Source organism: Periophthalmus magnuspinnatus, chromosome 17, assembly GCF_009829125.3.
Source record: "Periophthalmus magnuspinnatus isolate fPerMag1 chromosome 17, fPerMag1.2.pri, whole genome shotgun sequence".
Classification (NCBI taxonomy): Eukaryota; Metazoa; Chordata; class Actinopteri; order Gobiiformes; family Gobiidae; genus Periophthalmus; species Periophthalmus magnuspinnatus.
Genome location: NC_047142.1, coordinates 7,890,787 through 7,917,870, shown reverse-complemented (window position 1 = coordinate 7,917,870; position 27,084 = coordinate 7,890,787). Strand labels below are relative to the sequence as shown.

General features: G+C 43.7%; 3 protein-coding genes across 7 annotated transcripts in view; 2 read left to right on the top strand and 1 right to left on the bottom strand.

Annotated features, from left to right (window-relative positions):
• Positions 1-27,084, bottom strand: part of LOC129456150 (NACHT, LRR and PYD domains-containing protein 3-like) — a 108,281-nt gene that overhangs the window by 68,033 nt on the left and 13,164 nt on the right. The gene's annotated exons all lie outside the window — the stretch shown is intronic.
• Positions 1,568-9,759, top strand: LOC117385143 (NLR family CARD domain-containing protein 3-like). Of its 3 annotated transcripts, XM_055228680.1 has the most exons (9): positions 1,568-1,780; positions 2,858-2,998; positions 3,872-3,911; positions 4,008-4,200; positions 4,724-6,635; positions 6,702-6,869; positions 7,417-7,587; positions 7,662-7,708; positions 7,958-9,759. In XM_055228680.1, exons 1-9 carry the CDS (start codon positions 1,617-1,619, stop codon positions 8,536-8,538), a joined length of 3,417 nt encoding a protein of 1,138 aa, XP_055084655.1. In that variant the 5' UTR covers positions 1,568-1,616; the 3' UTR covers positions 8,539-9,759. The 3 variants fall into 3 exon arrangements, with proteins under 3 accessions (XP_055084655.1, XP_055084656.1, XP_055084657.1); XM_055228681.1 differs by lacking the exon at positions 2,858-2,998; XM_055228682.1 differs by lacking the exons at positions 1,568-1,780; positions 2,858-2,998 and adding an exon at positions 3,480-3,501.
• LOC117385158 (uncharacterized) lies at positions 23,335-25,866 on the top strand. Of its 2 annotated transcripts, XM_033982433.2 has the most exons (3): positions 23,335-23,377; positions 23,976-24,116; positions 25,653-25,866. In XM_033982433.2, the coding sequence occupies exons 2-3, from the start codon at positions 23,986-23,988 to the stop codon at positions 25,795-25,797; spliced, it is 276 nt and encodes a 91-aa protein (XP_033838324.1). In that variant the 5' UTR covers positions 23,335-23,377; positions 23,976-23,985; the 3' UTR covers positions 25,798-25,866. The 2 variants fall into 2 exon arrangements, with proteins under 2 accessions (XP_033838324.1, XP_055084659.1); XM_055228684.1 differs by lacking the exon at positions 23,335-23,377 and having other exon boundaries at positions 23,799-24,116.

Below are 27,084 nucleotides of genomic sequence, written 5' to 3'. Positions count from 1 at the left end.
CTGTTTGCAGATGATGTTGTCCTGATGGCTTCTTCAAGCCAGGACCTGCAGCAGGCACTGGGGCGGTTTGCAGCCGAGTGTGAAGCGGCTGGGATGAGAATCAGCTCCTCCAAATCCGAGGCCATGGTTCTCGACCGGAAAAAGGTGGTTTGCTCTCTCCGGGTGGGTGGTGAGTCTCTGCCCCAAGTGGAGGAGTTCAAGTATCTCGGGGTCTTGTTCACGAGTGAGGGAAGGATGGAGCGTGAGATTGACAGGCGGATCGGTGCAGCGTCTGCAGTGATGCGGTCGCTGTATCGGTCCGTTGTGGTAAAGAAGGAGCTGAGCCGGAAGGCGAAGCTCTCGATTTACCGGTCAATCTACGTTCCTACCCTCACCTATGGTCATGAGCTTTGGGTAATGACCGAAAGGACAAGATCGCGGATACAAGCGGCTGAAATGGGCTTCCTCCGCAGAGTGGCCGGGCGCACCCTTAGGGATAGGGTGAGGAGCTCGGTCACACGGGAGGAGCTCGGAGTAGAGCCGCTGCTCCTACACGTTGAGAGGAACCAGCTGAGGTGGCTCGGGCATCTGCTCAGGATGCCTCCTGGACGCCTCCCTAGGGAGGTGTTCTGGGCATGTCCCACCGGGAGGAGGCCCCGGGGAAGACCCAGGACACGCTGGAGGGACTATGTCTCTCGGCTGGCCTGGGAACGCCTTGGGGTCCCACCGGAGGAGCTGGAGGACGTGTCCGGGGTGAGGGAAGTCTGGGAGTCCCTGCTTAGACTGCTGCCCCCGCGACCCGGCCCCGGATAAGCGGAAGAAAATGGATGGATGGATGGATAGTTCTGTTTTGATCTGTTTAGTCCTGGTTTTAACCTGATGTAATGCTGAACTACTCTAACAGTGGTGGAAAGACTATTTGTACTCAAGTAAAAGTGCAGTACCATGGCTAAAAATACACCCAATTAAAAGTACAAGTACAGTTGCCCCTCTAATGGGGCCTCGTGTGGACCTCTTTTAAACATGGTTATAGTTTTGGTTAATACCAGGTTAAATATTTGCTTTGAAATAGTTTAGTCCTGTTTAGTTTCTGTTTGGACCTTTATGGTCCTGGTTTAATCATTGTCTAATCCAAACACAAACTATTGAGGAAGTAGAATATTTTAAACAAAGTAACACCTAGTTAAGTCTTATGTTATTATGTGTCCAGCAGAGAAAGACACAAACCAATCAGATCTCTGGATGCAGGGCATAGACCAGGAGTGTCAGACTCATCTTCACAGAGGGCTACATCAGCAAAATAGTTGCTCTCAAAGGGCCAGATGTAAATGTCAGACAGTATAAATGTAACTGCATGTAACCAAATGTAATGTAAAATAAATGTAACTATTTTTAATCTTGTTAATTAAATGTTTATGTATTTCTAAATGAAAAAATGGCTGTGTAACTGTGTATCTCTTGATTGACATTTGAAGACAGTCATACCTTTTAATTTCCCTTGTCACGGGCCACATAAAATGAAGTGGAGGCCCACATTTTGACTGTGGGCCTTGAACTTGACAAATGTGGTATAGACACATTCCACATCTGGAGAACAGAGCTTCTAAACAGGACACATCTCTGTATGTTCTGTTCAAATGGACTCTTCTTCTGATTCCAGCTCCTACAACATGGAGCCACCTGGACCTGGCCACTGGTCTAAACCCAGACCTAAACCTGCTCCCAGCTCTGTGTCTCTGAAAAGTGACCGCTCCAAAGGCTATGTTCCAGACTTTAGAGAAGCTCCTCCTGAAGACCAGAGGTAAGACTGATCTTTTCACACTGATAAACAGAGACCAAACTGAGTCGGGCTGTTACTGTGAGACTGTTACTGAGGAAAATTTTCCTTTGCAATGCACAGACAGAGCGAAGAGATGAGATAAACATACAGCAAAACCTGTAAAACCTGATCCCTTCATCCATTACATGTCTGAACACCAGGCTCTGCGGAGTGCACTTTAATGTCTACTGTAACATGTCTAATGTTGTTTAGCTGTTTGTGTGTTTGTCAAAAGAGAGCTGTGTTTATGGAAAGCAATGTGCTTTTGGCAGGGAAAAGTAACTAGGCTCATTACAAATACTCACCATATTGTATCTGAGTAGATTTCTGGGGGGTAATTGTACTTTTTTGAGTAGACTTTTAAATATGTACTTATAATTCTAGCCATGTACTTTTACATTTAAAAGCAATGCAGTGCACACGGTTGTCACACTTCAAAACACACATAACAGCACCTCATCACCTGCTCTGATTGGCCAGAGCTCAGAGAATATGCAAACTAGGATTTAAAGCAAATGCAATCAGGTTTAAACGGTTTAATGAAGCAAGTTTCATAAATAAGACTGACCTGTATACTACTAGAGGCATGTACAAACTAACTGTACTGTGAGTAGTGTGTTTCATGCATACTGTGTACTGTGTACACATTTGGGAGAAGTACTTGCAGTTGTGTACATTTAACCATGCAACTGTACTTCTACCCAAGATTGTTTTGTTTTGTTTTTTTCAGTTCTCTTTCCACCACTCATCCTTCAATAAAATCTTAAAGACTAAAGTCAACCAAAGTGGAAGTGTTTGAGAGCTGTGTATTTTAGTTCTGTTTGGATCTGTATTGTCCTGGTTTAATCATGGTCTAATCCTAACCCACAGTATTGAGGAAGTAGAACATTTCATCACACCAAGTCTTATTTCATCATGTGTCCAGCAGAGGGAGACACAGACCCATCAGACCTCTGGGTGCAGGACATTTCACAGTGACTCCACATCTGGAGAACAGAGCTTCTAAACAGGACACATCTCTGTATGTTCTGTTCAAATGGACTCTTCTTCTGATTCCAGCTCCTACAATATGGAGCCACCTGGACCTGGCCCCGGGTCTAAACCCAGACCTAAACCTGCTCTCAACTTTTTGTCTCTAAAAAGTGACCGCTCCATAGGTTATGTTCCAGACTTTAGAAAAGCTCCTCCTAAAGACCAGAGGTAAGACTGTCATTGAACTGATCTTTTCACACTGATAAACAGAGACCAGACTGAGTCGGGCTGTTACTGTGTGACTCCCTCCTCACTCAAACACCTTATTCACTTTTTATCATCTTTCCTGCTTTGTCATGGCCATGTGCTCCAGAGGGTTAGACTTACACAGACATGAGTTTAAACTACTGCAGAACACATGAGCTCTACACTGCCCCCTGTGGACTAGCACTGACAGCACTCTCTCTGAGCTGAGAATGGGTGAGGTTCATGTGACATCACAATATTGTTGTAGACAGCTCAGAGTGGCTGCAGTCAGACTCTTGTGGGAGCACAGAGACAGCAGCATCATGCTTTTCACACAGACGGATAAATCTTGCCTGACAGTCCCATCATAATAATTTCCTGTATATGTCTGACAATAACATAAATGGTGCGGTCACAAGGAAAAGCCATCTGACCCCCAAAGGCTATCCTCCAAACTTTAGAGAAGCTCCTCCTGAAGACCAGAGGTAAGACCTTCTTAATTCAGAGCTCTGGACATGTTCTCAGGACAGCGCCACCTGCTGTTCATCCTTCATCAGTACAAACAATGATCCTGTGTTTTAAAGGAGCTGCTCTCAGTGTGAGACAGACGAGTTCAGGTGGGACAGGATCACAGGGTCTACTACAGATTGTACAGAGGTCTCAGAATCAGCTGTTCTGAACCAGGACTGTTCTGAATACATCACCAATGTGAAACTACTGCACTACAGTATATTTATTTTTATTCATTGAACTGTTCAACTGCATTTAACCAAAGACTATCTCCTGTTTTATTGTGTTCTTTTATGGACCATGAGTCTGGAATAAATAAATGATGATGAATTTATTGTTTGACAGGGAGCCAGGCCCAAAGGAGCAGCTGGACGCCATATTCAGGGTGAGTACCCTATGAGTGCAGCATGTATGGGGTTCTCTGGGGTGCTCCTCAGGTTCTCTCTTTGACCAAAACTCTTCTCTGATTGTTCTGTTCCAGCGTCTGGAGGAGAACGTCCTGACTTTTGTCAAAGAGCAGCTGCAGAGGCTCCACAGGCTCCTGGCCTCAGATTACCCAGAATGCTCTGAGAGTGAGGAGGAGGAGCAGAGCAGCAGAGAGGCAGTTCTGAACATCACCCTGGACTTCCTGAGGAGGATGGACCAGGAGCAGCTGGCCCAGCGCCTGCAGGACAGTAAGAACTCTGTTACTGTCCATCTGAGGAACAGACCACACCAGACTTGACTTCACAGTGACAAAAGTCTACAGGTGTTTTAGGCTCACAGAAAGTACTATGACCCGGGTACATTAGGTGGGTGATTTATTCATCTGAAGAAAATATGCGGGTTATTATCTTTTTAATCTAAAGGTGCACTGTATCAATTTTCTGGTGGTGGGTTGATCTTCTCCATGGAGATGTTATTGCTTTGTCTGGGATGCTCCACACTATACCACGGATGTGCTCTGTAACTTGCTCTGCTGGTGTCACGTGCTTGTCTACATGAAGTGTAATGACATACTGTGGAACTTTCTAAAATTATATCTCCATGGAAACAAGCAGGTCTCAGACCCTCCACCCGAAAAGTCACATTCTGCATCTTTAACCTCACAATTAAAAATAGCTAATTTTCTATTTGAACTTCTATTTCAGAGGAAGTTGAATTAAAGATTACATTTTCAGAAGAAGCTTGACTTGACAGTTATTTGTGTTTATTCAGGAAACACTGTTGGAGTTTGTAGAGATAAAATGAAGAGGCATCTGCAGCAGAGATTCAGCCGAGTGTTTGAGGGCGTGGCTAAAGCAGGAGACTCCACCCTCCTGACCCAGATCTACACAGAGCTCTACATCACAGAGGGCGGAGCCTCAGAGGTCAACCAGGAACATGAGGTCAGACACATGGAGACCTCATCCAGGAGACCAGCTTCTCCAGAGACCACCATCACATGTGAAGACCTCTTTAAACACCCTGAAGACAGACATAGAGCAATCAGAGCTGAGGAGATCATGGAAGAGAGCACACGTTTAAGAATGTTTAAAAAAGCTGTTGCTGGACTGAGGCCAATTAGAGCACAGCAGACAAAGCGATCAATGAGAACAGAGACAAAGGCACCGATCCGGACAGTGTTGACGAAGGGTGTGGCCGGTGTAGGGAAAACAGTGATGACTCAGAAATTCAGTTTGGACTGGGCTGAAGGCAGAGCCAACCAGGACCTCCAGTTGCTGTTCCCGTTCACTTTGAGAGAACTCAATGTGCTCAGAGACACACAGTTCAGCCTGGTGGGACTGCTGCACCACTTCTTCAGTCTATCCAAAGGTCTCTGCAGCTTCCAACAGCTCCCAGTGCTCTTTATCTTTGATGGTCTGGACGAGTGCAGACTTCCTCTGGACTTCAGCGACACACGGGTCCTTACTGACCCCACAGAGTCCACCTCAGTTCATGTTCTGCTGGTGAACCTCATCAGGGGGAGCCTGCTTCCCTTTGCTCGCATCTGGATAACCACACGCGCCGCCGCAGCCAATCAGATCCCTGCTGAGTGCGTCTCTATGGTGACAGAGGTGCGAGGGTTCACTGACCCCCAGAAGGAGCAGTACTTCAGGAAGAGGTTCAGAGACCAGGCCACAGCCGTCATCTCCCACATCAAGAGCATCCGCAGCCTCCACATCATGAGCCACATCCCGATCTTCTGCTGGATCCTCTCCACAGTTATACAGAAGCTTCTGAAACAAACAGAGAAACCAGAGCTGCCCCGGACTCTCACACAGATGTACATCCACTTCCTGGTGGTTCAGGCCAAAGCCCAGAACATCAAGTATCACCAGGGATCAGGGGTGGACCTTCACTGGACTCCAGAGACCAGGGAGATGGTGCTGTCTCTGGCAAAACTGGCCTTTGAGCAGCTGCAGAAAAGAAACCTGATCTTCTACGAGTGTAACCTGAGCGAGTGTGGGCTGGACGCTGCAGCGGCCTCAGTGTACTCCGGAGTGTTCACACAGGTTTTTAGAGAGGAGCCAGGCCTGTACCAGGACAAAGTCTACTGCTTCATCCATCTGAGTGTGCAGGAGTTTCTGGCTGCTCTTCACGTCCATCAGACCTTCACAGAGTCTGGAGTCAACCTGTTAGAGGAACAACAAACTTCTTTTCTTCCTCAATTGTTCAAAAACAAGACTGAACTGAGTTTTCTACATCGCTCTGCTGTGGACCAGGCCTTACAGAGTCCAAACGGACACCTGGACCTGTTCCTGCGCTTCCTCCTGGGGCTGTCTCTGCCAACCAATCAGAGTCTGCTTCAGGGTCTGCTGACTCAGACAGGAAGTGACGAGAGCAATCGGGAGACAGCAGAGTATAACAAAGAGAAGCTTAATGAAGAGGGTCTGTCTGGAGAGAGAAGCCTGAACCTGCTTCACTGCCTGAACGAGCTGAACGACCACAGTCTGGTGAAGGAGATACAAGAGTACATGAGAAGAGGACAGATCTCCAGGTTAAATTCTCCTGCTCTGTGGGTGGCTCTGTCCTTCTTACTACTCTCCTCAGAGTCAGACCTGGAGGAGTTTGACCTGAGGAAATACTGGGCCTCAGAAACAGCTTTCCTGGGTTTACTGCCAGTGGTCAAAGCCTCCACCAAAGCCCTGTGAGTCTAGACTTTATTTAAATTCTTGTGTTGTGGTTCTAGTCTCTAATGTCCCTCTCTCCTCAGTCTTTGTGGCTGTGGCCTGTCCCCTCACAACTGTGGTCCTCTGGCCTCAGTCCTCAGCTCCTCCAGTCTCACACACCTGGATCTCAGTCACAATGACCTCCAAGACTCAGGAGTGGAGCTGCTGTGCTCTGGACTGAAGAGCGTAACCTGCAGACTAGAAACACTCAGGTGAAAGTTGAAAAAGCCTAAGTTTAGACTCACCTTTCACAACAGTTACAGGGAGTTACCTGTTTGAATCTAGAGTTAAAGATCTGATATAAAACCGCAAAAAGGTGATTCAATATATGTAACTAGTTTCTGACTTTCGTAAACCCCTTTGCACTTCATGTTTTACTCCTGCATCTGGGATCAATAAAATACTTACTAATTAGATATAGATAGAGTGTAGCGATCTGATTCTCTAACACAGAGCATCTTTTTCAATGCTTTGCATTTCAAAATATAATCAGATGCCCCAATCTGAATGGAGAGGTGTGCAGATGGATCAGTGCATTGTCAGATAGGGTCAGTGATTGTAACATTATCTTTCCTCAGTCTTTGTGGCTGTGGCCTGTCCCCTCACAGCTCTGATCCTCTGGCCTCAGTCCTCAGCTCCTCCAGTCTCACACACCTGGATCTCAGTCACAACGACCTCGAAGACTCAGGAGTGGATGTCTGTCCTCTTGCGTCCACATGAATGTAATGCTGCCTCCTTGTGTCCACTGTGTGTCTTTAGGCTGTCTGGATGTCTGGTCTCAGAGAGGGGCGGGGCTGCTCTGGTCTCAGCTCTGTGCTCCACCCCCTCCCATCTGAGAGAGTTAGACCTCAGCTACAACCATCCAGGACCTTCAACAGAGCTCCTGACTGTTTTACGGGACGACCCACACTGTCACCTGCAGTCTCTCAGGTGTGGTTCTGTTATCCGTGGTTGGTTCAGATCCTGGTCTCTGGTCTGGTCTAAACTGGACTTGTGTGTTTCAGGTTGGATCCTGCTGGAGAACAGTGGATGGTCCCAGGTCTGAGGAAGTGTGAGTCTCTGTATTTCATTCAGTTCATGAGGAAAGTAACATTATGTAACTTTATCAGGCTCAAATCTTCACAGATGTGGGGGAAACATTTGTGTGAATAATTCAAGCTGCAAAATATGCATATAGACATGAGATGTGACTGTTTTTTTTCAAGTGTATTTTATTACAGCTCACAACATAATTAAAAGAAAATGAAGAACTTTCATGTTCACAGGAAGAGGAAGTGATGTCATGTGTTTGTGTCCTCAGATTCCTGTGAGTTTTCTCTGGATCCAAACACAGCTCACAGAAAACTGAAACTGTCTGAGGACAAACGGACAGTGACCTGTGTGAGAGAGGAGCAGCAGTATCCAGATCATGAGGACAGATTTACAGACTACTATCAGGTCCTGAGCTCCACTGGCCTGAGGGGGCGCTGTTACTGGGAGGTGCAGTGGAGTGGGTGTGACATTAAAATAGCAGTGAGTTGCAGAGGAATCAGACGGAGAGGAAGGAGAGAGGATTGTTGGTTTGGAAGCAATGATCAGTCCTGGAGTCTGATGGTCTATTATGGACATTACTATTTCTGTCACAAAAACAGACAACTAAACCTCTCCTCTTCCTCCTCCTCCTTACGTCCCTCAGGTCGAGTGTCTGTGTTCCTGGACTCTGAGGCTGGATTTCTGTCCTTCTATGAGGTCCGCTCTGATGGAAAATTGTTCCACCTCCACACCTTCAGCTCCTCCTTCACTGAGCCTCTGTTTCCTGGGTTTGGGTTTGGAGAGTTGGAGGAAGGTTCCTCTGTGTCTGTGGTGGATCTGAGTAGAGCGCCCCCTGGTGGATATAAGTGACACTTTTATGATCTAATGATTCTGCGCATCAATCTGTCCTAAATCAGTACAAATGTAAATAAAAAATGAATATGAGTCCATCCTACATGAGCCTGTTCTACATGTATCTATTTCAAATGGCTTTAAAATGAAAGAACAATTCACAAAAAAAATCAGAAAAACTAAACAATGGGGGAAATGTGCAACAGAAAATGGAGGAAAATGTGTTCAATGAGTCAAATATTTCTTTAGTTAAATATATACAGAGCATGATCAGACAAATCTTTATAAAGAAGTACAAATTCAACAAATACTTTAATCTAAAAAACATCAGATTATGGCAACAGTTCTGTTTTAACAAGAAAAAACATGACAAGTGATGAAGAGATAAGAATGTGTAAAAAAAGAAAAAACTTCAGAAACCAGATCCTGGATATGGCCCATGATGCACTGGTCCTGGTTTTGTCCATAGACTTTACATATAAATGGACATAGCTAACCTGCTAGTTGCCGAGTTTCAAATGGGAAGTGATCATGGGCGCGTTTCCGGCTCCATCGACTCTGATTCACTTCAGAAAACTGTGGCCCCTCTCTCTGTAACTGCTGCTGTCAGGCTCGTCATTTTGTTCGTATTAACTACACGATCCTGGGATTTATTTCACTATTGTCTCTGTAACTCGAGATATGAACATTTATAAGAGACATATCAGCTGCCTTCTTTCCTCGAGGTTTCTCCTTCTAGACTTAGCAACAGGTTTGATTGACAGCGTTGCTAAGTGAGGGACATTACCTTCAACAGCTTTGCTCCAGATTGGCTCTTTAGTTGCTATGATATTCGCAGTTGGAATTTCAGATATGGAACTCAGCTCCAAATTCACCCCTATAACTGCTCCAGCCTCGATGAGCTTCATTTGACTGGAGCCGAACACTACGAGTCACACTCCTGTGGACAAATGTAATACATTGCTTACTTTCTGGTGCAAATGTTCTGTTTCCCATGCAGCAGTGGCCATATATCACACTAGGGGAGGATAGCAGCTATTTTCTGGTCATTTTAGTTAAGGTCACATTTCTTACCTTTATCTTCCTTTCATCTCAGGAACATGTGACCCCCAGTTTGGGAGGGTTATAAAACACTGGTGCAATCTCCCCTTAGACTCTGCTTTAGATGCTACTCACTTCACTTGATTTTGCTGGATGCTGCCTTTAACCTGACTGTATTGTTGTAAATGACAATAAAGACCTGCAGATATACTATATATACAGGTTATGGTTTTGTTCTTCCTTATCTGTTTTTTCTCTTTTCTTTTTTCAATGTATTTATTTTGGTTTTCAAAAAAGTAACACACATAACCCTTCAGCCCTCCCACACATCATCACAACAACAAAATCCAAATAATAATGCCTAGAGATAGAAGTAAAATAAAATAATTATAATAAATAAAATACATATTGGAATGTCATTTGGGCTTGAGAAGTGTAGCCAGATGGTGACAAAGAGAGGGAAGGTAGTCCACACAGAGGAGTTCTCACTCCCAGAAGGGACAATAGCAGATATTGAGCTACAAGTACCTTGGAATCCCACAAGCAAATGACAACCCTGAAGTGGAAACAAGGAAAGCAGCAACGGCCAAATACCTCGGACGAGTAAGGCAAGTCCTAAGGAGTCAGCTCAATAGCAAGAACAAGACCAGAGTAATAAACAGCTACGCCCTGCCAGTAATGAGATAATCAGATACCCAGCAGGAATCATAAGTGGGCCGAAGGAGGAGATACAGACCACGGAACTTGAGACCCGAAAGCTCCTGACCATGCACAGCAGGTTCCATCTCAAATCCAGCACTCTGAGACTGTACGAGAGCTGTAAGGAAGGAAGCCGAGGACTAGTGAGTGTGAGAGCCACAGTCCAGGATGAATGTAATAAAATTATGCTTATATTTTATCATCTAATAAACTGTATGCATGAAGCCTGTGCAACTGAACTGAAAACAGGAAACGGGGATGCAGATGAAAAGTTCAGAAGCCTGTGTAATTGAATTGAAAAATAGGAAATGGGAGACCTGGGTGAAAGGTCATATTTGTGTGGAAATATAACAAGTTTAGTTCTGACAAGCATGTTGAAATAATGATGAGTTGTGTCAATGTGTCTAAATAAAGGCTGCTGTTAGAAAAGGGAGAGTGGAGAATGTACAGAGAAGGTATCGCGGAAGCAAAGTCTGCGCACCTCTTTGTCTGTGCTCTCAGATTGATGACATCCAACGAACTACCACAAGACCACACAAGTGTAAGTAGTCGGGAACTATGACTTAAAGAAAAAAAGGTCTAAAATTTAAAAAGAGTCGGGGACTCAACAACTAATCTGAGATTAGTTTTTGATCAGAGAGCAAATTTAAAGGTTAACCTGAGTCTGGGACTCAAACCGTTGTATGAGTGTGACGACTGAATGAGTGAAAAAGACACTTGATTTAAGATTCATGGCAACTGGGAATGGAAAACTAATGAAGGATCCATCATGGCTCAAAGAAGTACTCCACCTAAGTGAATTCTGCGACACTGACAGTACTAATACCATAATGGGGCCATCTCTCAGTTTTAAATAAGAAAGAACCTTTACATAATAAAACTAAGAAAAATCTCAAAGCCAAACATGAAGAGGATATGGTTAACAGAGGCTAAACTGAGACATGAACAGATTAAGAAAAAGCAAGAAAGAGATATATCTGAAGGGATAGTTGCTTACGTGAGAGAAGAAGATAATATTATAGGAGGTTGTAGGAGAAACCAGGAAAATCAGAATGGGCAACAACAACAAGAGGACAGACTAGTTAGAGTCCAAAACCCACCTGCAACTCCTATAGCCCCACCTAAGAATACTTAAATACCAATCTCCTCAATATACTCCAATAACAATTCCTCCACAACCAATAGAAAACCTTTATCCACATGAAGATTTAGCTGGAGCTATGGCTCCTACACTTGAAACTACACCCGTAGCAGACCAAACCCGATCTAAAATGTCAGGTTGGTACGATTGGGGTAAAAATATGGGAGAAACTCTGTTACAATTCTTGCCCACTCGGCGATCCGCCAGACAAAATTCAGGCATAAAAGAGGAGCCTGAGGATGATGGTTACCAACAGTGTTGGGCATCTTACTTCAAAAATGTAATTAGTTATAGTTACTAACTCAGTTACTTTTTGGGAGAAGTAACTAGTTACTAGGCAAAGTAACTATGCCGTTACTTATTATGTTAAAACGATAAAAACACAACAGATGTGAACCTTTAACATTTATTTCACTTTAACAGATTGACACTATATTGTATTTGTTTACAAGTAAATTATAGAATGTATCAAAAATAAAAAAAATATAAAAAAATGTTATTTGAAGTGCAAATAAACATGTCACACAATTTCAGACAACTGTACTTCAAATATTTTCTTCAGTATAATACTGAAAAAAAAATCATTGTATTGCAAAACTAAGGCATTCAAATGTAAACCATGTAAAATAAGACAAAACCTTTAAGCTTTTCTGGCCACACACTGTAATTCTCTGCCCAGTATTCAAATATTAATCACTCTCATTTCAACATAAATTGAACTTTATCCAACTCTTTAACATTCATTAAAAGATTCACACAATCCCTCTAACACGTATCTATTCCTTTATTTATCTATCTATCCAATCATCTGTCGATGCACGTGTGGACAGGACATCATTTCCCATCATGCATTAAGCATTTGTAGTCCATGCAGGCGGCCGCTGGCGGTGGAGAGCTGCTGCGCTCGCCTTGCTCAAAAACTTCCCGTTACCGGTGCACAGGTTATGTCAGCGCAAGTCGGTGGCATCTTGGACACAAAACTAACCAGCATGCACCGCGCACCGATCGACGGCGATAGTATCTGCGCCCGCCTCATCTCAAACAAACCTTTTATCTCACCCCGAGCCGCGTTGCAGCTCCTCGTCTGAGAGACTCTGATGAAGAGAAGAGTGAACTGAATTAAATGTAACGCGCCATATTTTATAGTCAGTAACGGTAACGGCGTTAGGACGCTGGGAAAAGTAATTAGTTAGATTACTCCGTTAGTGAAAAAGTAACGCAGTTAGTAACGCCGTTATTATGTAACTCCGTTATTCCCAGCACTGGTTACCAACAGATTCAATTATGTCCAATGACTGAAGTTTCAAATCCAGCATTTAATCCTGCAAATGGTGTGGCGGGAAACAATAGGCCAACAATGTATGTCTATAGGACGTGGACGAAAGAAGACATTATAAAAGGTGTAGATGGCGTCCCAGGCTACAAAGAAAGACTGAATGAATTCTGTGAACAAATGAAAAGGCTAGTACAATTATATCATCTGAATGGACTTGAAGCTGAAAGTGTGTTAAGATGTAAGATGGGAGTTGACTATGGTAGAGTAAGACAGCATTTTAATCCTACAAATAATGACAACCCACCCAGGCCAGTAGCGGCTGTCAGTGCCGATCTAACACACAGGTTAGATAATCTGCTTGAACAAATAAGAGAGGCATTCAAAATCAGAATCAGAAAACTTTTATTGCCATCGTTTGTGAACACAGTTCACAAATTAGGAACTTGCTGTGGTGATAAAGTGCAACATAAAACACACTGAATAAATACAAATACAAATACAAATAAGGGCATGCACAAAGTTAAAAAGATATGCTTAAAAATAAAATATATACAACAGCAGCATCAGAACAACAGTGCAAACATGACTTCTTAAAGTAACCGGTATTTTAAAGTGTGCAGTTAGTGCAGATATTATAAAGTGTTCATGAGACAAACAGCAGAGGGGAAGAAACTGTTCTTATGACGAGAGGTTCTGGTCCCAATGGACCGTAGCCTCCTGCCAGAGGGAAGTGGCTCAAATAGTCCATGTCCAGGGTGAGAGGTGTCAGCTGCTATACGGCCTGCTCGTCCTGGAGACGTACAGGTCCTGTAGCGATGGAAGGCTGCAGCCAATCACCTTCTCAGCAGAGCGCACAATGCGCTGCAGTCTCTGTCTGTCCCTGGCAGTGGCCCCAGCGAACCACACAGTGATGGAGGAGGTGAGGATGGACTCAATGATGGAAGTGTAAAACTGCACCATCATCTGGACTGGCAGCTTGCGTTTCCTCAGCTGCCGCAGGTGGAACATCCTCTGCTGGGCTTTCTTGATGAGGGAGCTGATGGTCGGCTCCCACTTGAGATCCTGGGTGATGCAGGTGCCCAGGAAGCGGAAAGAGTCCACAGTGGTGATGGGGGAGTCCGTCAGGGTGAGGGGAGGCAGGGGGGCTGTGACTTTCTTGAAGTCCACGATCATCTCCACTGTCTTCTGGGCGTTGAGCTCCAGGTTGTTGCTGCTGCACCAGGACACCAGCCGGTCCACCTCCCTCCTGTAGGCAGACTCATCGCCGTCCGAGATGAGTCCGATGAGGGTGGTGTCATCCGCAGACTTAACCAGTTTGACGGAGTCATGGTTGGAGGTGCAGCAGTTGGTGTACAGGGAGAAGAGCAGGGGAGAAAGTACACAGCCCTGTGGAGCTCCTGTGCTGATAGTCCAAAAGTCCAAGTCATTCTTCTCTAGCCACATGCACTGCCTCCTGTCCCTCAAGAAGTCAGTGATCCACCTGCAGGTGGAGTCAGGCACGTTGAGCTGAGCGAGCTTGTCCTGGAGCAGAGCAGGGAGGATGGTGTTGAACGCAGAGCTGAAGTTCACAAACAGGATCCTGGCGTAGGTTCCCGGGGAGTCCAGATGCTGGAGGATGAAGTCATTATCATTTTAATTTGGAGAGATCAGAACAAAGGCAATTTCACCAAAATGACCCAGAATTCTAAGGGGTTAAGCAGGTCGACATGTCTGGCGCTGCAGGATTTGAGTTCCTGGAGGCGTAGTGTGCTACTGATGGTAGCCTTTGTTACTTTGGTCTCAGCTCTGTGCAGGTCATTCACTAGGTCCCTCTGTGTGGTTCTGTGATCTTTGCTCACCATTCTTGTGATCGTTTCGACCCCACGAGGTGAGATCTTGCGTGGAGCCCCAGATCGAGGGAGATGATCATTGGTCTTGTATGTCTTCCATTTTCTAATAATTGCTCCCACAGTTGATTTCTTCACACCAAGCTGCACCTATTGCAGATTGAGTCTTCGGGGCCTGGTGTAGGTCTACAGTTTTGTTTGTGGTTCCTTTAACAGCTCTTTGGTCTTGGCCATAGTGGAGTTTGGAGTCTGACTGTTTGAGGTTGTGGACAGGTGTCTTTTATACTGATAACAAGTTCAAACAGGTGCCATTAATACAGGGAACGAGTGGAGGACAGAAGAGCCTCTTAAAGAAGAAGTCACAGGTCTGTGAGAGTCATAAATTTTGCTTGTTTTAAGGTGACCAAATACTTATTTTACCAAGAAATGAACAAATTAATGCAGTAAAAATCCTACAGTGTGATTTCCTGGATTCTTTCCCCTCATTCTGTCTCTCATAGTTGAAGTGAAACTATGATGAAAATTACAGGCCTCTCTCATCTTTTTAAGTGGGAGAACTTGCACAATTGGTGGCTGACTAAATATTTTCTTGCCCTTCTGTAGGTCTGGTTTTGTCATGGGTATGTGACCTGTGGATTCGCTTTGTCCTGTTGTTTCAGGTCAGGGCCAAAGGGGGCACCAGAGACTGGACCTAGCCTAGAGTGGATCTGGGCTCAGACTTGTGCGCCTGTGGACCTGTGAAACATCATCCTCTGTGACCCAAATCCTGCTCCAACTCAAAGTCACAGGAAGCACCCTGATGAGTGCCCCGCCTGTTTTACCGGGACGCATCGGAGGAGACTCGTCCGTACTCGGCTCAGTATGTTTCCCATAATGCATTTCACATGATACTTGGTCTGGAGGATAGTACCTGTGTTAGATATGTATCATAATTTTCCCATCAGTTCAGTGGCAGTTTGTGAAAAAATTTGAGAATAAAAGTACAATCCCTCTGCCTAAAATCCAGAGATAATTTACGCACAAGGAAGACATTTTTCTGACAGTTTAAATCTTCATTTAACTAAATTAAAAGGTGCCGTCATTTATTTTTATTTGGCTAATCATAACCATCGTGTAATCTAGCTAAAAGAAGATTAAATTTGGAAAAGTATATTATAACAAAATTTTAAGTTTAAAGGTAGAAGTTGAATTTTATTGCAAATAAAAGCTAAAAGTTGAGTTACTAGCTAAAATAGGCCTAAGAATTAAAAAGCATATTGGGAGCAGGTGGCTTGAATAGTCTCTCACTAGGAGGGCGGGAAAACAATGATCAGTCCTGGAGTCTCACAGTGTATTATGGACATTATCATTTCTGCCACAACAACAGATGCATGAAACCCTCCTCCTCCTGCATCTCCTTTTCCTTACCTCGATCAGGTCGAGTTTCTGTGTTCCTGGATTCTGAAGCTGGATCTCTGTCCTTCTATGAGGTCCGCTCAGATGGAGAACTGTTCCACCTCCACACCTTCAGCTCCTGCTTCACTGAGCTTCTGTTTCCTGGGTTTGGAGAGTTGAAGAAAAGTTCCTCTGTGTCTGTGGTGGATTTGAGTAGAGTGCCCCCTGGTGGACATAAGTGACTCCTGTATGATCTAACAATTCTGCGCATCCATCTGTCCTAAATCAGTAAAAATCTAAATACAAAATAGATATATGAGTCTGTCCTTAATGGCTTTAACATTATAGAACAATTAACCCAAAAAAAAAGTAAAAAAAAAAAACTATATAAACATTCCTTTCTTTTTTTTCTTTTTTTTTATCCACAAACAAACGGGGGAACAGAAAATAAAGGAAGGAAAAATGTGCTAAATGAGTCTAATGTTTCTTCACTTAAAAATATACAGAATGTGATCAGACTGAGCATTAGAGAGTTTCCTTCAAATGGATCAAATCGTCCTGTGTACTTCAATGCTCGAACAGCAACCAGTTTTTCCCAACTAACAGCCCTGAGCACGCTGAGGCTGCTCACGTTTGATCACTTGCACCATGGACAATATATGGCACATGGTGCACTGGTCCCGGTTTTGTCCATAGACTGTATATATAAATGGACATAGCTAACCTGCTAGCCACCACATTCCAAATAGGAATCAAGTATTGACTTCAAATTGTTCCAATGCACTTCAGTCTGTTCATAGTGCCAGACATTAAACACTGGCTTTCACAGAACTTTTTGCATTTAAATGAAAGCAAAACAGAATGTATAGTGTTTGGTTCAAATTTTTTTGATGTAGTTCCTGATCTTGGTTTTTCTCTCCAACATGTTGTCAGAAACCTGGGGGTTAAATTTGATGAGTTTTTGCAGTTTGATAAACATGTTGACGGTGTAGTTAAAGCCAGTTTTTTTTCAGCTTCGTCTCCTGGCAAAAGTCAAACCATTTCTTTGTCAAGCTGACATGGAAAAGGCCATGCATGCTTTTATTAGTTCCAGGATTGACTATTGTAATGCTCTTTATATTGGAGTACATCAATACACTCTCCAACGCTTGCAATTAGTTCAAAACGCTGCAGCCCGACTTCTGACAAACACTCGCAAACATAGTCACATCACCCCGATTCTGTACTCCCTCCACTGACTCCCAGAACGTTTGAGGATTTATTTTAAACTTTATTACTACAACATGAAGTCATTGAACCCAATATAAAGGTTGCATAAGCAGGTCAAAGGTCAGAGAGAATTGTTATTGTTTTGTGGAGAGGAGGAGAACATGCTTTTAATCAGGCAGCCTGGAGTTTGACTTTTGTGGGCAGAGTGACTGGCATCGTCTCATGGTAATCCAAAACCATCCCATGTAAAAATATACAGCGCAGAGACAGCAGCAGAGACAGCAGCAGAGACAGCAGCAGAGACAGCAGCAGAGACAGCAGCAGAGACAGCAGCAGAGACAGCAGCAGAGACAGCAGCAGAGACAGCAGCAGAGACAGCAGCAGAGACAGCAGAGCCTTCAGAGGTCAGGCAGGTCTGTATAAATACACCTTTGTGTGTAATCACAGCATAGCTCTGTTTCAGACTGCACTGTCAGGGCCACCCACAGTCACTCCACAGGCCTCTGAACAGGGTGGGGTCATCCTGTAGAATATAATGATTGTGATACTCAAATATAAAGGGGACATACTATGCAGAATCAACTTTTATGAGCTTTTAATCGTGTTACTATGGTGTTCTTTCATCATTAGCTTACTCACAACTGTATTTAGATCATACAAGTGGACTAAGTGAGTGTAACATCACCCAGAGTGTTCAGCTCCAATCAAACGAAGCTCATCGAGGCTCTAGCAATTACAGGGGCCAATTTGGAGCCAATATCCATATGTGGATTCTAAACGCCAGTATCATAGCAACCAAACAGCCAATCTGGAGCGAAGCTGTTGAAGCTAACAGCCTTTCCTGTCCCTGAACATAAATGACACCCAAAGTTCCCATAAAACATCAGAACAGTGGAGACAGCAGTGTTATGCACAATAAGAGAAAAAAAAGCCCACAATATGTGAACAACTCAGAGATGTGGACCAATAAACTATTCTCATGAAGATGGAAGGATATTAAGACAGAAGAAAAAGAAAAAAAGTGACTCCTACCAAATTGAAGTCTAAATAACAGTACGCGCAGTGATCAATATTAGACTATAATACTATACTTCCAGTAGTCACAAAACACAATAATACAGCTGAAAGTCAGCGATCTGTAAGCAAAATATCAACACATACGATAATTATATTAACATATGTATCTAAGCATTAATAACAAAAGTGACAGAAGTAACAAAGTAATAGTAATAATAATAATAACAATAATAATAATAAAAATAAAAAAGACCCGTAATGGTTTACACTATAGAGTGGAACAGGAGGCCGGATGATCACCCAACAGTTTACCGCGGAGTCAAAGTTTTTACACATTGTCTGGCCTCCTCTGCAGAAACAAACTCCTTCTAGACGTCCTTGTAGGTGATGCGAAGGCGAGCAGGGTAGAACAGACCATAACGAACACCGTCAATGTCCCGAAGTTGCCGCCTCACGTCGTTAAATGCAGCCCGGGCCCAAGCTACGTTTTCAGTAGCAGCTTTATTAGCCGTTAGCTGCGCTTGCAATGCCTGTAGATCAGCCCAAACGGGCTCTTTCTTAATGATATCTGCAATTTCATCTTTTAGCGTTGCCAGGAGCTTGAGTTTAAGTGCAGCGGTGTCCGAGACGGGATCTGATTCAACAGGTGGTGTTGAGGCGGGCTCAAGGTCGGCTATAGCTAGCGGTGCATCTGACGGGTTAGCCGCAGCCTGTAAGCTAGGTTTCAGTTGCGTTTGAATAATATTACGGGTCTTAATCTTACTTTTTCCAGCCATACTGTAGTCGACTTAAGCTGCTTTGAAGTTCAATGCGAAAAAATGTACAAAAATTGTGACTCAGCGCGCGGAAAATAACAATTTTAGTCGGTATTAGCAGGAGCTCACAAACACACGTGTTACTCCATGGACAGCTCGGCCACACCCCTCAGATAAACCTTTCTAACATATTTTACCAACAGTACCCACAGATTTTAGACCTCAGCAGACCTAAGGCTAAACTCATTCTAGCCTGTTTACTGTTGTCTCCTGTTTTATTGTGTTCTTTTATGGACCATGAGTCTGGAATAAATAAATGATGATGAATTTATTGTTTGGCAGGGAGCCAGGCCCAAAGGAGCAGCTGGATGCCATATTCAGGGTGAGTACCCCACGAGTGCAGCACAAATTATGAACCTGATAATTTCTTTTACTCACTGGACGATTGAACTCACTGTATCACAAGGAAACCTGCATTTCAACAATTTTAATTCTATCCATCCCCATCTGCATGAAATACTATTTCATGCAGGTGGGTGCCCCTTAGGTACTCAGCGTCTGGAGGAGGACGTCCTGACTTTTGTCAAAGAGCAGCTGCAGAGGCTCCACAGGCTCCTGGCCTCAGATTACCCAGAATGCTCTGAGAGTGAGGAGGAGGAGCAGAGCAGCAGAGAGGCGGTTCTGAACATCACCCTGGACTTCCTGAGGAGGATGGACCAGGAGCAGCTGGCTCAGCGCCTGCAGGACAGTAAGAACTTTGTTACTGTCCATCTGAGGAACAGACCACACCAGACTGGACTTCACAGTGACAAAAGTCTACAGGTGTTTTAGGCTCACAGAAAGTACTATGACCCGGGTACATTAGGTGGAAGATTTATCCATCTGAGGAACAGCTGCTGGCTATGATCTGTTTCCTCTGGCCTCAGTCCTCAGCTCCTCCAGTCTCACACACCTGGATCTCAGTCACAACAACCTCCAGGACTCAGGAGTGGAGCTGCTGTGTTCGGGACTGAAGAGTGCCACCAGCAGACTGAAGACAGTGACCTGTGTGAGAGAGGAGCAGCAGTATCCAGATCATGAGGACAGATTTACAGACGACTATCAGGTCCTGAGCTGCACTGGCCTGAGGGGGCGCTGTTACTGGGAGGTGCAGTGGAGCGGTTGTGCTGAAATAGCAGTGAGTTACAAAGGAATCAGACGGAGAGGAGAGACAGAGGAGTGTGAGTTTGGAGGCAATGATCAGTCCTGGAGTCTGAAAGTCTCTTTTGAAAGTTACTCTTTCTATCACAATAACAGACACACAGATCTGTCCTCCTCCTTGTTCTCCTTGTCCTCCTCCGCCTCCTCCTCCCCCTTCCGTTCCTCAGGTCGAGTGTCTGTGTTCCTGGACTCTGAGGCTAGATCTTTGTCTTTCTTTGAGGTCAGTTTGTATGGAGAAATGTTCCACCTCCACAACTGCAGCTCCTCCTTCACTGAGCCTCTGTTTCCTGGGTTTGGAGTGATGTTTGAAGGTGACTCTGTGTCTGTGATGATCTCAGTAGACCGCCCCCTGGTGGACATATGTGACTTTTATGATATAATGATCCTGTCCATCTATCTGTTCTAAGTCAGTAAAAATGCAAATAAAAATAAATTTATGAGCCTGTCTTACATGTGTCTGTCTCAAATGAATTTAAAATTAGAGAACAATTCACAAAAATATGCAGAAAAACTATATACATTATATATATATATATATATATATATATATATAATTTATTTTTTTTATCCACTTTCAAATAACAGTGGAAATGTGCAACAGAAAATAGAGAAAATGTGTTAAATGAGTCAAATATTTCTTCAGTTAAAAATATACAGAGTGTGATCAGACTGAGCATTAGAGAGTTTCCTTCAAACTAATATTGAACTATTTTTCAATGCTCGAACAGCAGCCATTTTGTCGCATCTACCAGCCCCGAGCGCACTGAGGCTGCTCACGTTTGATCACTTGAGCCTGTAAAACTGACTTTTTCCACTTTGGTAACAGATAGAATCACAAATCTGCAGCAGTCCCTTCACTGGCTTCCTGTCCAGTTTAAAATCCTCTTCCTGACTGTACGACTCCATCCCTTTTGGCGGTTTAACTTTCAACCATTTTCTGAAGCTCTGTGAGGAAACTGTTGAGAATTGTGGCCATTGAAATACACACTGCATTGAACTGAGCCTCAGATGATGGAGGAGAGTTTACTGCTTTAGTGTTGCACGGACTGAAGTGTCTCATTTTGACATGGTGGAAAGAACCTCAGACTCAATGAGAGAAAATTTTTATAAAGAAGTGAAGATTCAACAAATACTTTAACCTAAAAAAAACATCAGATTATGGCAATAGGTCTGTTTTAACAAGAAAAAACAGTGATGAAGAGATAAGAATGTAATAAAAGGAAAACTTCAGAAACCAGATCCTGGATATGGCCCATGATGCACTGGTCCTGGTTTTGTCCATAGACTGTTTATATAAATAGACATAGCTAACCTGCTAGCCGCCACGTTCCAAATAGGAAGTGATCTTGGGCACGTTTCCGGCTCCATCAACTCTGGCTCCACTTCACTTTACATTCGAAAACTGTGGCCCCTCTTTTTTAACTGCTGCTTTCAGGCTCATTATTTTGGTATTAAAAATTTTGTATTGACCCACGCAGTATGATTCTGGTATTTTTCTCCTGTGATTGTGTCCGTAACGCAAGATATGAACATTAATAAAAGACAAATTAGCTGCCTTCTTTCCCCGAGGTCGCTCCCTCAGCAACAGGTTTGATTGACAGCATTGAAATAAAATAATGATGATAAATAAAGACAGAAAAATAACCAAAATAAAATCATAATAATAACATATAAATCAAGTAACGATCATGATCATATTAACACTGCATAGATGTGCAGATACACCCGGGGTTCTCCACACATCCAAACATGGACATAACACACACACTAAATGACTTTATACCAACACATTATTCACTTTACATTTACATTATTGCTTTGTTGAACTTGTTGAGTCTGTCTTTCCTGTGAAAAATAAGAATGGTCCCCAAATATAAGAACACATTTGTATTTGATTTCTAGTTGTATATGTGAGTCTTTCCAGTGGGAGAGTTGTTATTCATTCATTGTTCATTTCACTTTTCCTGGGTCTTCAAGTGTCTTTCCAGTGTCTCAATCACTCTTTTTGCTTCTCCTTTTGATTCCAGTTGTTGTTCTGTGGTAACTTGCCTAGTAGAAACAGTTTAGGCTCCAGGTCTGTTGTAACTGGAGAGGTCTGTTGTACAAGATCTGTGACTTCCTCCCAAAACAAGTAAATCTGTGGGAATTCCCTTTAGTGGTGAAGTCATGTGCATTAAGTAGCACATCTGAAGCATAAATCAGATATGTCCTTGAACTTTGGCTCCATCTTGAGTAAGTTACACTTGTTTTCTCTTTAAACGCATTTAATGTTTGACACACAGCCCCTGAAACAAACCAATCTCTGTTTTTGCACAATAAAGAAAGACCTTGAAAAATTCCCTTTTATTCCAAACTGAAGTCCAAGTCAAAGGATTTAAACTATAAAAATGACTGTTCTGCTCATATTTCTTTATCTATTCCAGACTCTTTTAATTTTGTCCACAACCAATTATTTGATGAGTGGGACAAAACAATCTCAAGATTTGTACAACAAAGCAGAAAACTTTGTGTCCAACTTTACAAAATACAACAAAAGAAAAGAGAAAAGACAGATGAAGAATGAGAAAACATATATATGTATGTCCCAATGGAGGACCACAGAACCACCTGTAAAAGTTCCACCTATTCACAGAGAAACACTGGGTGCTGGAGAAACTGTATCTGCCTAGTGGCCCACCACAATCATGTTTTGGGACTGTCTTGTGATTCATAAACACTGGACTGACATTAACAAAGCACTGCAAGCTGTTTTCAATACTCCCCACTTGACTTCAAAATGGTGTATTTGGTCCCAAAACTCCTGCCATGGAAACAATAGATGGATATCTTCGGAGCAGAAAAGAGGCCAGTATGGAAAAATATATGGTGCAAACTGCACCAACAATCAAGGACTGGACTGAAATTATAATTGAGATCTGAAAAAATAGAAAAAGAAAAAAAACAAAAAAACATTTGGACTGAATTTTAAAATGAACCTTTTTGTAAACTTTGGACAAAATAAGCTATAAGATGTGCAGTTATTTCATTTACACTTATTTCAAAGGATGCTGTTTGTGTAAATTATTTGCTCTCTGGGTTGTGTTCCAGTTTCTGTGATTTCCGTGTTCAAATAAAAAAAGAAAAAAAGAAAAAATTCCCTTCAATTTCTCCAGTAAAATTGTTCAGACATTTATCTGCTGTCTCAGAGACCTGGAGAGTGGCGCCCTCTGTTGGAGCTCAGTGTCACTGTCAGTGAGAGGCAGGACCACAGCCGCCACACAACTGAAACTGAAAGTGTTTGAGAGATGTGCTGTTGAAAAGTGTTTGAGAAGTTGACACAGTGAGTATTTCTCATAATTAACATGTCAAATATCGAAGCAGTGAATTGTTTGAGTTTATTCTAACTTTAGTCCTCTGATTGATCCTGATGTTGATCTATTTTATACATGGTTGGTTTCAGTTAAGACCAGGTCAAATATTTCCCCAGAACTAGTTAATTCCTGGTTTGGTTCTGTTTTGATCCATTTAGTCCTGGTTTTAACCTAATCTTGAACTACAGAGGTGGAAACAGTATTTGTACTCTAGTAAAAGGGCCTGGTGTGGGCCTCTTTTAAACATGGTTGATTTTGGGTGATACAAGGTTAAGTATTTGCATTGAAATAGTTTAGTCCTACTTTAGATCTGTTTGGATCTATGTTGTCCTGGTCCAATGGAGTAATCCTAACCCACACTATTGAGGAAGTAGAACATTTGAAACAGTCACACCCAGTTAAACCTTATGTGGTCATGTGTCCAGCAGAGGGAGACACAGACCCATCAGACCTCTGGGTGCAGGGCATAGACACATTTCACAGTGACTCCACATCTGGAGAACAGAGCTTCTAAACAGGACACATCTCTGTATGTTCTGTTCAAATGGACTCTTCTTCTGATTCCAGCTCCTACAACATGGAGCCACCTGGACCTGGCCCCGGGTCTAAACCCAGACCTAAACCTGCTCCCAGCTCTGTGTCTCTGAATAGTGACCACTCCAAAGACCTTGTTCCAAACTTCAGCGACGCTCCCCCTAAAGAGCAGAGGTAAGACTGTAGCTGGGCTGCCCCAGTAGGAAAAACATGGACCAACATGAAATCAGCCTAATTTTGATTTACACAATTCATCCAAATGTAACATCTATTGTAGGATTTGCAGTTTATACATCCTACTCCTGCCACTGGGCACCTTTACTCAGGGGGGATAGATTACTGCGAAACAATGACAGCAAAAGAGTATCAGCCAGATCCTGGATCAACAGGAAGGTACAGAGGCTGCTTCAGTAGGTGCTATTAAAGGTGTGATTCATTGACTGAAGGTGTACGCTTTGGTCAAGGACAGAGAGATGCTTCTTGCTGTGTGCACAGCTGTAGACTATGGGCACGTACGTCCATCTGCTGTGCGTAAAGAGGGTGACTCGAGTCAATCATCTCCATACCTCTGAGCTCAGTTCACTCAGTCACAGACTTGAATGTGGAGGTCCCCATGTGTCTTACAGCACTGACAGGGTCATTTCAGTGCTCCCTCATGGGCTCATTTTACCATTGGTGATACGGCCTTGTCATTTTGCACGAGCAGTAGTCCTATTCCTAGAGACAATACTACTATTACTACTAAAAGTCATGCCAACACCAGTAGCATAGTCATTCAAATGTGCAAAAGTGGATAGTTCCTCCATTGTTTCCAATGTTGCATGTTTTACAAAGATAATTATTATCACATAATTTCATGGTAAATTTGTATCTTGTTTTAACATGAAACTATCACATAATTTCATGATAGTATCACGTCGTGATACTGCTCATTTTATTTAGGAACAGCAGTTCTGCGCCATCGTAGGTTAGATTTACACCAACATAAGTTTGAACTACTGCAGAACACATGAGCTCCACTGGCTCTACACTGCCCCCTGTGGACTAGCCCTGACAGTACACTCTCTCTGAGCTGAGAATAGGTGAGGTTCATGAGACATCACAATATTGTTGTAGACAGCTCAGAGTGGCTGCAGTCAGACTCTTGTGGGAGCACAGAGACAGCAGCATCATGCTTTTCACACAGACGTGGATAAATCTTGCCTGTTGCCTCATTTGCTGTATATGTAAAATACAAGAAACTGGAGGGATGGCACAGGGATAATCTCTCACATTACACTCTGCAATTTTACTGGACAATTTTCCTCTACTGTGCACAGAGAGAGCGCCAAGAAGGAAAAAAAAAGGGGCCAAAAATTGTACAAATAAAATGTGTGTCTGCTTTTGTTCATGAAATAAATGTACAAAGTCATGTTTTTGTTTTTTGCTCATAACGATGACAGATTGTCCTAGAACAGATACCTGAAAAGCATCAGTTAAGTTTAATGTAAGTTTAATTATGTTGTGGACCCCAGAAGATTAGTCAGTAACTGATAGGTTTCTACTTAGAAACATAACGTAAACTAAAACTTATTTTCTACTTACCACAGTATAATTAGTTTTAGTGGAGTCCTCCTGACCATCAGAGCTTGTCCCCGAAGAGCTTGAGAGCAGAGCTTCTAAATATCTCTCTATATGTTCTGTTCAAATGGACTCTTCTTCTGATTCCAGGTCCTACAACATGGAGCCACCTAGACCTGGCCCCAGGTCTAAACCCAGACCTAAACCTGCTCCCAGCTCTGTGTTTCTGAAAAGTGACCACTCCAAAGGCTATCCTCCAAACTTTAGAGAAGCTCCTCCTGAAGACCAGAGGTAAGACCTTCTTAATCCAAAGCTCTGGACATGTTCTCAGGACAGCACCACCTGCTGTTCATCCTTCATCAGTGCAAACAGTGATCCTGTGTTTTAATGCAGCTACTCTCAGTGTGAGACAGATGAGTTCAGGTGGGACAGGATCACAGGGTCTTCTACAGATTGTACAGAGGTCTCAGAATCAGCTGTTCTGAACCAGGAATGTCCTGAATACATCACCGAGGGGAAACTACTGCACTACAGTATACTGGGGAATTTTATTCATTTCATCGAGGACCGTAACATCGCCCAGTATGCCGTGGCCGGGGCCCCACCACGGAGCCAGGCCTGGGGTTGGGGCTCGATTGCGAGCACCTGGTGGCTGGGTCTTTGCCCACGTGGTCCGGCCGGGCTTCGGGCCAAACAGCAGTGCAGAGTGCCCAGCCTTCTTGGAGTCCCTGGGAGGGGTACTAGAACAGTGCACCAACCGGGGACTCCATTGTTCTACTGGGGACTTCAATGCCCATGTGGGCAACACCAGTGACACCTGGAGAGGAGTGATCGGGAAGAACGGCCTCTCCGATCTGAACCTGAGTGGAGTTTTGTTATTGGACTTCTGTGCTAGTCACAGTTCGAGTGCAAGGATGTCGATCAGTGCGCATGGCACCAGGACACCTCTAGGTCGGAGGTCGATGGTCGACTATATTGTCGTGTCTTGGACACTTGGATGAAGAGAGGGGCAGATCTGACAACCGATCACCACCTGGTTGTGAGTTGGATCAGCTGGCAGAGGAGGAAGCCGGATAGACCTGGCAGACCCAGGCATATTGTGAGGATCTGTTGGAAACATCTGGTGGAACCCTCTGTTAGCAGGGTCTTCAACTCACACCTCCGGGAGAGTTTCTCTCATATCCCTATCAGGCCTTACTGGCCTCTGGACTCTTGAAGCAGGTAAGCCAAGCAGTCCTTGCAGTCGCAGAGGCAAAAATTCGGTGCTGGGAGGAGTTCGGAGAGGCCGTGGAGGAGGACAATTGGTTGGCGCCAAGAAGTTTTGACAAAACATCCAACGCCTCAGGAGGGGGAAGCAGTGTTTCACCAACACTGTTTACAGTGCAGGGGGAGAGCTCAACTGGAGATGTTATTGGGTGGTGGAAAGAATACTTTCAGGATCTCCTCAATCCCACCGTCTTCCGAGGAGGAAGCAAAGATTGGGGACTCATAGGTAGACTCGTCCATCACCCTGCTGAAGTTACCAAGGTGGTTGGCAAGCTCCTCGGTGGTAAGGCCACAGGAGTGGATGAGATCTGTCCTG